Source organism: Mustela nivalis, assembly GCF_964662115.1.
Source record: "Mustela nivalis genome assembly, chromosome: 3".
NCBI classification, from domain to species: Eukaryota; Metazoa; Chordata; class Mammalia; order Carnivora; family Mustelidae; genus Mustela; species Mustela nivalis.
In genome coordinates, this window is record NC_139022.1 from 150,084,167 (window position 1) to 150,096,414 (window position 12,248).

The window sequence follows — 12,248 nt, forward strand, 5'->3', positions numbered from 1 at the left end:
CCACTTACAGGCTCTAGGACCTCGCATGGGTTCTTTAAGCTAATTGTGATCAGTTTCCTCATCTGTGAAGTGGGGATAAGAACAATTCCAAAGGGCTGATTTGAGGGCTAAATTAATATGGAGAGTGCTTAGAACACGAATAAAATGAAGATTTAATTCTATTAGCAGTATTAAACTAATAACAAGGCTACTCATGGGTTAATGTTTGCTATCAGTGTGACTTTAAAAGATGTGTATAAACACAACAAAGGAATGGTTCTATGGGCAGGAATTCCAGATTAGCTGGCAAATGGTGTACATTAAGAGAGCCAAATGGCCTTGCTTTAGAACCAGCTTATAGTTTAAATGAAGCGTAATAAGCTGTGGTAAAGTCCACTCTAGATTTTAATGATAACAAAATTAAATTATCAGAATTAGGAGATACATACAACATATTTCTCCATAATCTCATTACTCAAATGAAGACTTGATTTCATTGTTTCCATATTTCACTGCTTGTCTCTACCTTAGGGGTTGGCAGGCTCGGGCCCATGGACCAATTCTAGTTTGCCATCTGTTTTTGTAAATAAAGTTTTATTAGAACACAACAATTCTCATTTGTTTACATATTGCTTAAGACGGCTTTCCCATTATAATTACACGTCTCAGAGTCATGGCTAAGACTAACAGGGTCTGTACAGCCTAAAATATAGTTCCTACCTTGCCCTTTACACAAAAGCTTCCTAACCTCTGCTCTAGGTGCAGACACATTTTGTCTTCTAATAAAAGCATATGTACAATTTATGTCCTGCTTTGTTCTCTTAGTAGTTGTAATAAACACGGGTTCCATGTTTGGAAAATAAATATGAAATTGTCTGAACTTGCATAATTATCTCTGAGAATAAATTGTGAGGCAAAACCGTAGACGTCTATCTCCTGCTGGCACAGTTCACACCCGGACTTCTTCATTCCAAGGGAAGACAAAGAAAAATAATGTCGGTTTCTACTCGGTCTCCTCAAAAGACTTCTACTATTTGGCTATCGATCCCTAAGTAATATTAAATATTCGAGCTTTTAATTCTTTTACCACCTCCATCCTTACCATCTGCTTCCTCCCACGAACTCCAGCTGCTCCAGACCCTTGGCCCAGGGGTCTTGGCAGCATCTACTGCACTCCTCATTCTTATAAAATGTTTTGCGCATTCCAAGGGGAGCTTGGATTCCCAGCTCCAGTGCAGAACCTGGTTCCACTTCACAGTGGTGGTGTAGTTCTCCTAGAATGAAAGGGAAAAATTTGGAAATGTGGATCCATGCTGTCCTGGAAAATGGCCTGATTAGAGTTACCCCCAAGCACGCAGCCAAGAGCCCACTGCAGCTCCCAGATACACGCAAGAGTGGTCCATCCCTAAGCAGCCCACTCCCCCACTCCAGCGTCACAGCAGAACCTGCCACAGCCTCCTGCCTTTTGAGAGCTCATCTCCCACCCGCCAATGGCTCTCTGATTCTAGGGGACTTGTGGGGAACAAGTTAAAGAAAGCTGAACGTACTCAAGTCTTGGGGGGAGAGGTCAGAGTTAGAAGGTAGGCAAGGGACGCGTCACACAGAAGCTGCTAAGAAAACTTTTGCAAACTAAGAACTAATTCAGTCATTCTTTAAAAATAAGCAAGACCAAGGAGTATTTTCTTAATAATTTTTTTTAGCCACGGCCAGATCAAATTGGCCAAATCTTTGTAGAGAGGGCAGGCCCTCATGGTACCCAGGCGTACTGACGGCTCTCCGAAGCCAGGCTCTCCGTGTACCAAGTACCGAGTACAAGGCTCTCCGTGAGGCCTTTGGGCTTTGTTTGTCTGTTTTCTGCTTGGTTTCATTTGGTCTACTTGTCTTTGCAGATATGGTGGCCAAGGGGACACGTCCTCTGAGCTCCGCCTGTTAGAATCTTCAGTCCCCAGGGAGGTCAAGCACACAAGATGTCTTACACGTGCTCTTGGGAAGCTTGTTCAAGTTGAACTGCAACTGCTCTTCCCACACAGCCTTTTTTTTTTTTTTTAAAGATTTATTTATTTACTTTAGAGTCAGAGTGCATGAGTGGGGGAGGGGCAGGCGGAGAAAGAGAATCTTGAGCAGACTCTGTGCTCAGTGCGGAGCCCGGTGTGGGGCTTGATCTCATGACCTGAGATCATGACCCAAGCCTAAATCAAGAATCAGATGCTTAACCACTGAGCCACCCAGGCACCCCTCCATACAGCCTTTCATCTTGATCTTTCTAAAATTCTGGTGTCTTCTTTCTCTCATTCAATGGGCTTCGATGGTTCCTTTATACCTTACCCTCTCAGCCATCTACATGCTGATTCCAACCTGCCTCTCCCTCACAAGGACCTCCTCTCTGGACACAGTGGTCTACCTTGCACTTGGGGAATAGCTTTGTACTTTTACACCTCAGTGTCTGCTCACCCAGTGTCCCTGGTTTAGGGTCCCCATGCCCCTTCTGCATTAGGAATGAGTCCAGGCTATACCACCCCTACCCCCCCAGAAGTCCTCCTGCATACTGGGTATAGTCATTGGCATTTCATCTGTGGCTGGGTTGTGTCCCAGGGGCTTTATTCTTCTTCCCGTTCTGCAAGGCTCCGGGCACTCAGGCTCCCCGGTGGGCCCCACCAGGACACTTGCTTTCTGTCCCCACCGCTGGATGATGGGAACATCAAATGCTTGCACTTCCTGGGGAAAACTGAGCCTGCAGCCCCATTTCTAAAGGCCAAACTAAAACCATATAGTCATGAGGATGGGGGTGACGTGCGTGTCACACACAGCCAGTGCTGACAGACTCTGAGGCCTTCCCTCCACTTTCTCCTTCCCCCCTTCCGGGCCACAGGGGAGCCTGGGCCGAAGCCGGCGCAGCCCTGGGGTGAGAGCACCTCGGCCCACCTCACAGTGCACAGCCCTTGCCCTCCATGTGGGACTCCAAGTTACAAAATATTTCTCTTTTGATATATTGTGTTGCTTTACTCCCAAACTACAAAATACACATTTTAAATACAAGATTTGAGGTCCCAATCTACACAACTTTTCCTATTTAATACAAACAATCTTGAGTCCATTTTGATTAAATCTTGTTTAAGAGCAAATACCAAAAAACCAACCAACACACCAACCCAGAAACTGTATCAGTAATGGCGACCTTGCTGTCCACCAGCCAACAGTTTGGGCTTTTCCTCCTGCATCCCTTGGGAATTGAGCCACTTTTGTCATCCCGGAGTGTCACCAGTCACTCCAGGCACCTCTCTGCTGGGCCCATCGCACAGCCCCCTTCATACGGGTAATGCTTTGCCTTCTCCCACTGCCCCACCTGGTCTCCGCTGTGAGCCAGAGCAGACTTTTCAAACACTTCCAGCCAGATCCTGTCATTCCTCTTCTTTTTGTGGCTCTCAGGATAAAACAGGAAAACTGAGCATGACCTCCAGCGTCCTGTGTGGTCCACCTGGGGCCACGCCTGCCCCTCTGTGCTCCAAGCTTTCAGGCCTGGGAGCTCACAGCCCTCCCCTCAGTGCCTCAGCTCACACCTGTGGGCTCTTCCCAGAATATTCTTCTCCACCCTCCCTTCTAAATTAGCTTCTAATCCTCTTCCTTATTTTGGCTCAGAAAGTCCTTCTTTCAAGTTGCTGGAGAAGGTCAGGCCTTGTCGGAACCCCACAGCACCTTGTCAGCCGCCAGCACGGCACATCCCACATTTGGAACACTCTGGTCTGTGTGTTTTTTCTCCTCATTCCCGCTCAGACCTGACAGACCTACGCCTTGAATCATGGCTGGACCCCGGCTCCCAGTCTCCCAACCGTGCGCTCAGTGACTGCATCATTAACAGGCGGTGTGGACTCTGTTTTCCTCAGAGGCTATTGTGCGGATTCTGTCTAACCACACACTTGTGCTTTGCGCTGCTCATAGCCTTGTCATGGAGGAGATAAAACGTTCCTTGAATGCACCAATTCAGTGATTTTTTTTTTTTTAATGTGATGAATTGTGCTGGAGCTGTTTTCATTCACTGAAGTGGCAAGTTTCATTTGGCAGACACCAGTAAGTCGCAAGAAGTTGGCACATTCATCTCTCCAGGAGTCCAAGTGAGGTCACAGACTCGAGCGCAGATCCCTGGCAGACTCCGCTCCTGGCCCCCTTCCGGGCCTGCGCTAGGACTCCACGCCGCCTTCCCTGGCCACTGACCCGACCAGAAGGCCAGCAGCCAGGCAGGCCGAGGGCAGAAGCGGGTCCAGGCGAGGCCTGTGGTGCGGGCAGGCGGCTGGCTGCCAGCAGGTCTCTGCGTGGCCCTCACAATCCGGGAGGCAGCCCAGGGTCCCCGGCCCGGCTGCAAGCACTTGGGACCAGGACGGTCCTCCTTGGCTTGGTTAGGCACATGACCGCTGGAGGCAGGAATCCTGAAAGCTGTCCTTCCTCCGCATGCAGGAAAGCGAGCTGCCAGCCTTGCCTTACGGGGAGCCACCTGATGAAAAGGGAGACTGCACTCTCTTCAGAAGCAGTCCCCTCGGCTGGCTTCCTTCCCCTCAGCTGCAGGGGGATCTCACGTCTCTCCTTGACTTTAGGTCTGGAAGGGTCAGACAAAGGCTTCTTGTGGTATTGTCTGTTCTGGGAGGCCTGGCCGCTGATTCCCCGGGGCGTGCCTGTGGCCTCACCCCTGTCTGGGCCTGTGACTGAAGGAGGATATTGTCCTGGCTCGGGGAGCTGCCCGGCACAACACACCACTCTCCTCTCCCCTGTCAGGCTGAGCTGGGTGATAATGGGGTCCAGATATTGGACGAGGCAGAGCTCTAGTCGCGAAGATCTCGAGCCTTAGTAGTTTACAGAAGCAGGTTTGACAAGCTGCTCTCCCCAGAAAAAAGAGCTCTTAGACCAATCAAAGGTGAAAACAGAAATGAACAAGTGCCTGTTAGGAAAATAAAAAATGGGATCCACTTGGTCTATGGTTAGCGTTACTTCTTCTCATGGTGTTAAGTACTAGTTTTCCATGAGCATTTCTCTCAAACTTCCTTTTCTTAGAAAACTAGCCTCAATATGACCTTTGGACGATATTTTCCTGGGTCTAAATTGACAACCAATGAGTGCAACCATCAAAAATACAAAAATATGGGGGCGCCTGGGTGGTTCAGTTGGTTAAGCGTCTGACTCTTGATTTTGGCTCAGGTTGAGATCTCAGGGTCATGAGATCGAGCCCCACATCAGGCTCCACACTGGGCATGTAGCCTGCTTGGGATTCTCTTTCTCCCTTCGTCCCTCCCCTGCTCACTTGCATGCACTCTCTTTGTCTCTCTCCTCCCTTAAAAAAAAAAAAATACATACATACATATATAAATGAAAGTACAAAAACGATTTAGTATGAGCTCCAGTGGGCAGATATGCTGATGGTAGAAAGTGAGCAGTTGTAACACGCAATGCTTTTGCTTAAAATTGGAACACTAGGGATGCCTAGGTGGCTCAGTCAGTTGGGGGGCTGCCTTCGGCTTGGGTCATGATCCCGGTGCCCTGGGATCAAGTCCCACATCGGGTTCCTTGCTCAGCAGGGAGCCTGCTTCTCCCTCTGCCTCTGCCTGCCACTCTGCCTACCTGTGCGCGCGCTCTCTCTCTCTGACAAATAAATAAAAATAAAATCTTAAAAAAAAAAAATGGGAACACTAAACAACTCTCACTGCGGAAAATGACTCTTGGCGGCATGGAATGGCAGACTGCTATCAACCTGGGTTGACAAAGTCCAAGTTATACTTAAGGCCTCTCAAATGCATGAACATGGAAAGTAACCGGAGGCTTCAAACTGAGTAGCATTTCCACTTTCCTATAGGAACTAACCATTCTGAATCCCTGCGCCCACGCTTCCAATGCCTGCGAGAAGAGTAGCCTTTGGCTGAGCAAATGGAGATCCCCAGCCGTGGGGAAACATCCCTGCGTTTCCCTTCACGCCAGGCAAATATTCTGTTCCCCTTCAAGGAGACAACATTCCGTTGTGTTGTCCTTCAGCATCCTCTGATAATGACTGAGCACGCTGTGTGGGTAGATCATTAAGGGTCCCCAGACCATAAAATGGAAACTTAATGCACGAGATGGAGAAGCGTCAGCTAAATGGGCCAACCATGATCTGAACCAAGACAAGTGACAAATCCCAAATAATTCAAAGGCAAAAATGATTGTGAAATGAAGGATTTTCATAACTTAATTTGCTGTAGAAAAAGCCAGAAGTGAGGTAACAAAGGACATCTTAAGTTACTCTCCAACATGGTGGGTCCAGGAAGAACCTCTTTGCTGGAGAGAACACACAGTGCTTGGACTCATCCTTCCTTGTATGAGCACAGTATGAGCGAAGCAACAGACAGGAAGCCACACTACTAAGAAGAATGCTGCCAAATAAGTACATCTAATTGAGGAAAATGTCTGGTGGACAGGAAAGAAAGAGGGAAGAGAAAAAAGAAGGTTGGTGTTCATGGATTTTTGGAATTAGGACTCAGGATGGACCCACTAGCCTGCTTAGGAGATAGAGCAGAAATGAGGAAATGATTTGTTTCCATAACATATAGCATCCAGCCTACTGAACCAAAGCTGTCATGTTATTTGGTCCCATACCCTCTTAACTAAAAACACAGAAATGTAATTGTTTTTGGAAAACCATGTTGAGTCGCTAAAATGTTTCTATATTGGGATTTTTGTGGATGTTATAAAAGAAAGATCTTGGTGTCAGAAAAGGATTAAAATGTTGAGCCAAAAAAAAAATGTACTTACCACCCAGATGACATTAGATGTTTTAATTCTACTGATTTCTATCTGAAAAACCATTCTGAATTCCTGATGATGAGCAAGGTTGTGGACAGTCCATTGTAAATGCAAACACTGACATGTAGTATTGATGGAAACTTTCAGGGATTCAGGGGCCCATGGCAAAGGTTCAGACAAGCCTGAAAGGTCAAAAATAAGATATGAAATAACATTTAATAGGAACACAATTGAAGAGTCACAGATAATAAACTGGTCAGTATCACCACCGTCTAGTTTTGGAAAATAATACTCACAGGTGCCTCTTAGAATTAGCCATCTTGAAAGTCCACAAGGGAATTAGGAAATCATTTGGTAGATAAAGAAATTAAAGCCTAGATAAATGAAAGGCTATAGAAAGAGGAATCTTGGCTATAAATTTCATATTCCTGGAAATCAAAAATGAGTTTTCTGTTTGAAAATCTGTATTTCATAGTTTATTAAATAATTCTGAAGTGGGAGCATACCCTATCTCTAGACATGATTGCTTAGATCTCAATGCACTACACTTAAAACACTGCTGGAAAGAATTTACTGAACTCTGTGGATAAGACCAGCAAGGCACTTGCGTGAAATGAAATAATTGTGATGATGTTCTTAGCTCAAGGAAGGACCCCAGTTGGAGAGACACAGGCGCTCAGAACAGGTAAATCCATAGAGGAGTAGAGAAGACTGGTGATCGCTGGGGGCTGAGGACGGGAGCAGTTGAGAGTAAGTGCTTCATGATTACAGGGTCTCCTTTTGGGGTGATAAAAATGTTTTGGAACTACACGGAAGTGCTGGTTGCATATTTTTGAATGTACCAAATGTCACTGATTTGCTCATTTTAACCACAAAATGGTTAATTTTAAGTTATGTGAATTTCCCTTCAATAAATTTTTTTTTACATATACATGATCATGATAAAAACGTTCAAATGATACAGAGATTGAGACCCTATTGTCCTACCAACTTCACTCTATGGCCATGTTTAAATCAGATGCTTTTCTCGACCTTTCCCATACACTTAAAAACACACTAGACTGTGCATTCCATTTTATATTTTTTAAAGTGCTTGGGTTATTTTTCAGAAAGCTATAAAGAGAAGTAAAGCTATAATGCTACTACTCATTATTTCTGGATGGTGAAGCAGAGTGATTTTACTTTTTTATGCTTTTTTTGTATTTTGTAAATGTTCTTTAGAAGCATGCGTTACTTTCGGACCCCATAATACGCTAGATTTTACAAGAACTAGTCTTCTAAGACACCTAGTTCACTCCACTGTGATGATACTTCAGGATGCAGAATTTAGTCCTCTGGGTCCATCTGCACCAAAAGGCTAGGCACCAGTCATTTTTCCAGTTTTATTTCCCACTGCAACTTAATGAATTGGCATTTTGAGTCTTTTTTTTTTTTTTTTTTTGGCATTCTGATTCTCAATGAACTTTGGCAGAGTGAGTCATTTATCAGACGCCATTCATACAAAGTTAAATGAAGTCAGCTGGAATTTCTGAACCCTCGAAGCCCAAAACATGATGGCCACTTTCTATTATTATTTGGTTAGAGATTTTTTTTTTCTCCTTTGTGAATAAAATTTCTCTACTCTTTAGTTAAAGGCAATAGCCATTATTTATCCTCTCCTTATACCAGTCAGTTGGGTGAGTCTTCCAAGCCTAAGATTAAGCTAAGTAAAAGGAGGTTTAGGGGGACAAAAGAGCAGATCCCTTAGGGAATAGGAGAAAATATTTTTAACAATTAATAATAACCACTAGCACAGAGAAGGCTGGATCTGCAAAATCATCCCAGCTCCCCTAGCCCTCATTCCATTTTGTCTGCGTAGTAATTTGTTGCTGTCAGTCTCACACTCTAGATGCAAACTTCCTGGAAGGCAGAGTCCGAGGTAGAGACATCTTTGAATGGGCTCTTGTCCCCAGCACTCGGCACAACCTCTTTCTTCCCCACAGCGATGTTGACCTCAAATCACAGGGACCTAGGACCTCCACAAGTTCTCAAGAGCACAACAAGCAACAGCTTGTCTCACCTCGTCCGTGGCATTCTCTTCTCCCCAGGGCTGCTTTTCTAAGCCCTTGTTTGAGCACTGATCACAGTGTGTCTCCCGGTGTCTCCCCAAGGACTGTGAACTCGACAAGGGCAGGACTAAGTCTTACTCAGCTCCGTGAAACCAAGTCCAATCACACACCTGTCACAGTGTGGACACCCAGAGACTCCTTGCTAAAGGATGAGTCAACAAAGAGTAAATCAACCTTACATCTGGTAAAGTAAAATTTAAAGTTGATTTACAGTAAATCAACTTTACTTCTGGAGGGTCGAGAAAGCTACTGTGTGATGCTTTAGGTAAAAGAGGAACTCTATTGACGTGAGCGATCCGTGAGTGCTGAGTAACTCAAGGAGTTGGGAGAGACATCAGTCAGAAATAATTCGGGTCAAAAGCAATTGAGGACTTCCTTGGGAAACAGTGGGAGATGTCAAGGTAAAGTCAGAGAGATTAAGGGTCTGTGCAGACTCTTAAATCCAAACCCATTATTTTCCAATGAGGAAACCGAGTTTTAAAAAAAGGGAAGTGACCTCCCAAGAGCACCCAACTAGACCCGAACCCAGGGTTCTTGGCCCTCGCCCAGCTTTCTTTTTACAGTGAGGAGTGGGTGATCAGACAGCCCTGGGTTTAATCATAGACTCTTCTCACACTTCTCTCATCTAGGCTCTTTGTCTGGCCCCGACACTACTTAAGAAAATAAACCACGGTTCATGTATAACTTGGGACATCACACAGCCATTTAATAGAATGTTATTGCTAAAAGAACATTTGAGATCAAAGCTAAAAAGCTTCATTGTATGTTGTATTGTTTTAAAAAGCATATACTGAAGTACACATACTAAAATATACATATTTTGCTTGCATATACTTTTATATTTTACTTATATTTACATATTATAGTATAATTTCCCAGTATATATATTTACACTAGATACAACATATATACTTTATATAGAGTTTTAAAAGTCCATACGTGGTATAAATATTCCCAGTATGTATAGTGTAATTTCACTTCTACCAAAAAAAAAAAAAAAAATCTATGTTTTTTACATCTCTGTCTTGGTCTATATGGTACTTACATGAGAGAATGGAAGAAAATAAACCAAATGCTATAGTCACGATCTCTGACGGAAGCAGACACGAGCCCAGCAACAAGTGGAAGTGAGTCTGGGTTCTGTCTCATGGGTCGGGAGAAGCTAGGACTTCAGAACCCAAGTCTCAGCCCTGAGCCTGGCTGGGCCATCGCGTGGGAGGCCCATTATTAGCGGGTACCTGGCAGAGGCGGCAAAAACGGAGACGAGAAACCCAAGTGGTGTGAGGACAAGGACAAAGACAGGATTAGGTGGCAAGGCAGGCATGCGTAGCTGAGAAAGCAAAAACAAAGACTGGTGAAGAGAGAAATGGGTAATGAATGTCTGTTGTAAATGAAAGAAGCAGAAAAGGTCCATTCTTCCCTGCAATTTCTTCTGAGAACAATGTCTTGCACGTAGAAGGTACCTACTCAGTCGTCATTGGATCAGATAATGAGACTTCACTAGGGAAGGGAACTGGGCCAAAAATTTGGGATTAAATGCATTGGATTTTCTGGAGAGCCTGGAACCGGGGGCATGGGTCTGTCTGAGAATCAGAGGCTCTAGCTGGACCCAACCTTCCTATGGTATGGACCACCCCCTCAGCCCGGCTGTTCATGTTTAGCAAGTAAGATACATAGGGTGAGAATGAGAAGTCCTAATTCCCAACTTTAAGCTCCAGATGATGAAAGTTTATCAATAAACTATGAATTTTAAGAAGCCAAAAAAGCAGCAGCATCTCATGGGCCCTGAACCTAAAAGATAGAGACCCAGACTTACAGAACACCCGGCATAGAACTGAGCTCTTATCAGAACAAAATCTTTTTCTTTCCAAATATCTTCTCACAGAATGTTAGGGAAAATAGAAACCTTCTGTGGGTGTTTCCTGGAAACATGACTTTAGGAATCCATGAAGGGGGCTGTGTGAATAATTACAAGGCCGTACATCTGTGCGCTCTGTTACAAAGGGAGGACAGCAAAGAGTAAACACAGGATGAGGAAAGTGCAAAGCTTTGTTAATCACAGGCAACAGACTCGAGCCTGAGTACCTTCCACCTGGTTCAAAGCACTAGCCAAAGTCATTATGAACATTTTACAAGTGTCCTTATTGATAACTATTTACAAAGTCGGTTTATTGAAAAATACCCTCCCTGGGGAGAGTAGCTAAGTGAAAAATGCTGTTTCTTTTTCCCATAAACAGCATTTCAGTACTTAGCATATTATCTTGCGGCAAATAGTTTCTCAATGAATGTCACTGAAGGACATTGCAACTTGTTCTAAGCCAGTGGCCTGCACTGGTCTGGTTATACCTCAGCCCCACAGGACAAGGCAACTCCTTTGGAGATGTCACTCACAGTGTATCTACCACGAGTTCTGCGGGATTAGATCCACTCGCAAGCGCTCAGATGACCAGAGCACCGGCTAGGAAATGAGGGCTAGGGTGTGGCTTTATTACCATGAGCTATCAGGAAGTCAAAACTGAGGAAACCATTGCTACTCACCAGTTCCAAGTAATTCCCAAAGACAAGACTTGTGCAACTTTCCTCCAAAGTACCAGTTACCTTGTTCTTTTTCTCTGCATTTTTTTTTTTCTTTACTGTTCTTCCCACTACTCACCTTCACTCTGGTAAGTTCTCAAGGACAGAAATGCCAAGAGGAATGCTGTCTGAGAGACTGAAAAGAGAGCCATAGGTTCCGGATTTCTGAAAAAGATAAATTACAGGAGAAAATTTTCATTTAATTTTAGCTCTGAGTAGGTGTCTTTGACCCCACTGTGGTAGATGATGGTATTAAAGGCTCCCATTCTTCTCTCCTTTCATCCAGCCATGCCTCTTGTCATGAGAGTTTGGAGGTCCTCTGCCTTCCAAAGTAAGAGTTTATTTCCCTGCTCCAGGTGACTTGCTGAGGCCAAAGCCATGGTGAGCCCGTTTGGAGCCTAAGCCTCAAAACCCCTGTGTCATTCTGCTTGCTCTTCTGTGCTCCCACCTTTGGCAAGAAAAGAGCCCTTCTGGGCTACCCTCTTGGACCCAGGAGGAGGAGGAGCAACGGGGGTGGGGGGGGTAGGCAGCACTGAGTCACCATGGCTGCCCCCCATCCTCACCGGCGTCAGCCCAGGTCAGCCAGCTGCTGGCCAAGAGTGACTGGTCCCAGATGCAGGAGCCATGAACGCTCACTGCCGCGTGCCAGGGAGGTCGTGTGGCAAGAGAGAAGCAGCCTACCAATTTCTTCAAACCAAGAGAAGGTTTGTGAAGAAAGGTAAAACAAAGAAACAGAAGTGAAACGTAAAAAAGTGGACCATGGTCTCAGAAGAGCTAAATCTGAGTGAGCTACTTAGAGAGGAGTCATCTTTACTCTTCCCTGTCTCC

At 45.0% G+C, this 12,248-nt stretch overlaps 1 protein-coding gene across 4 annotated transcripts in view; it reads right to left on the bottom strand.

The window, feature by feature from the left end:
- OSMR (oncostatin M receptor) overlaps positions 1-12,248 on the bottom strand; it is a 51,594-nt gene that overhangs the window by 26,415 nt on the left and 12,931 nt on the right. For all 4 annotated transcript variants that reach the window (XM_082723420.1, XM_082723418.1, XM_082723419.1 and 1 more), the window contains 3 exons: positions 11,500-11,585; positions 6,748-6,920; positions 1,082-1,253 (listed from right to left, as the gene is read on the bottom strand). In XM_082723420.1, coding sequence (XP_082579546.1) covers positions 1,082-1,253; positions 6,748-6,920; positions 11,500-11,572 — 418 coding nt within the window. In that variant the 5' untranslated portion in view covers positions 11,573-11,585. The remainder of the gene's footprint in view (positions 1-1,081; positions 1,254-6,747; positions 6,921-11,499; positions 11,586-12,248) is intronic.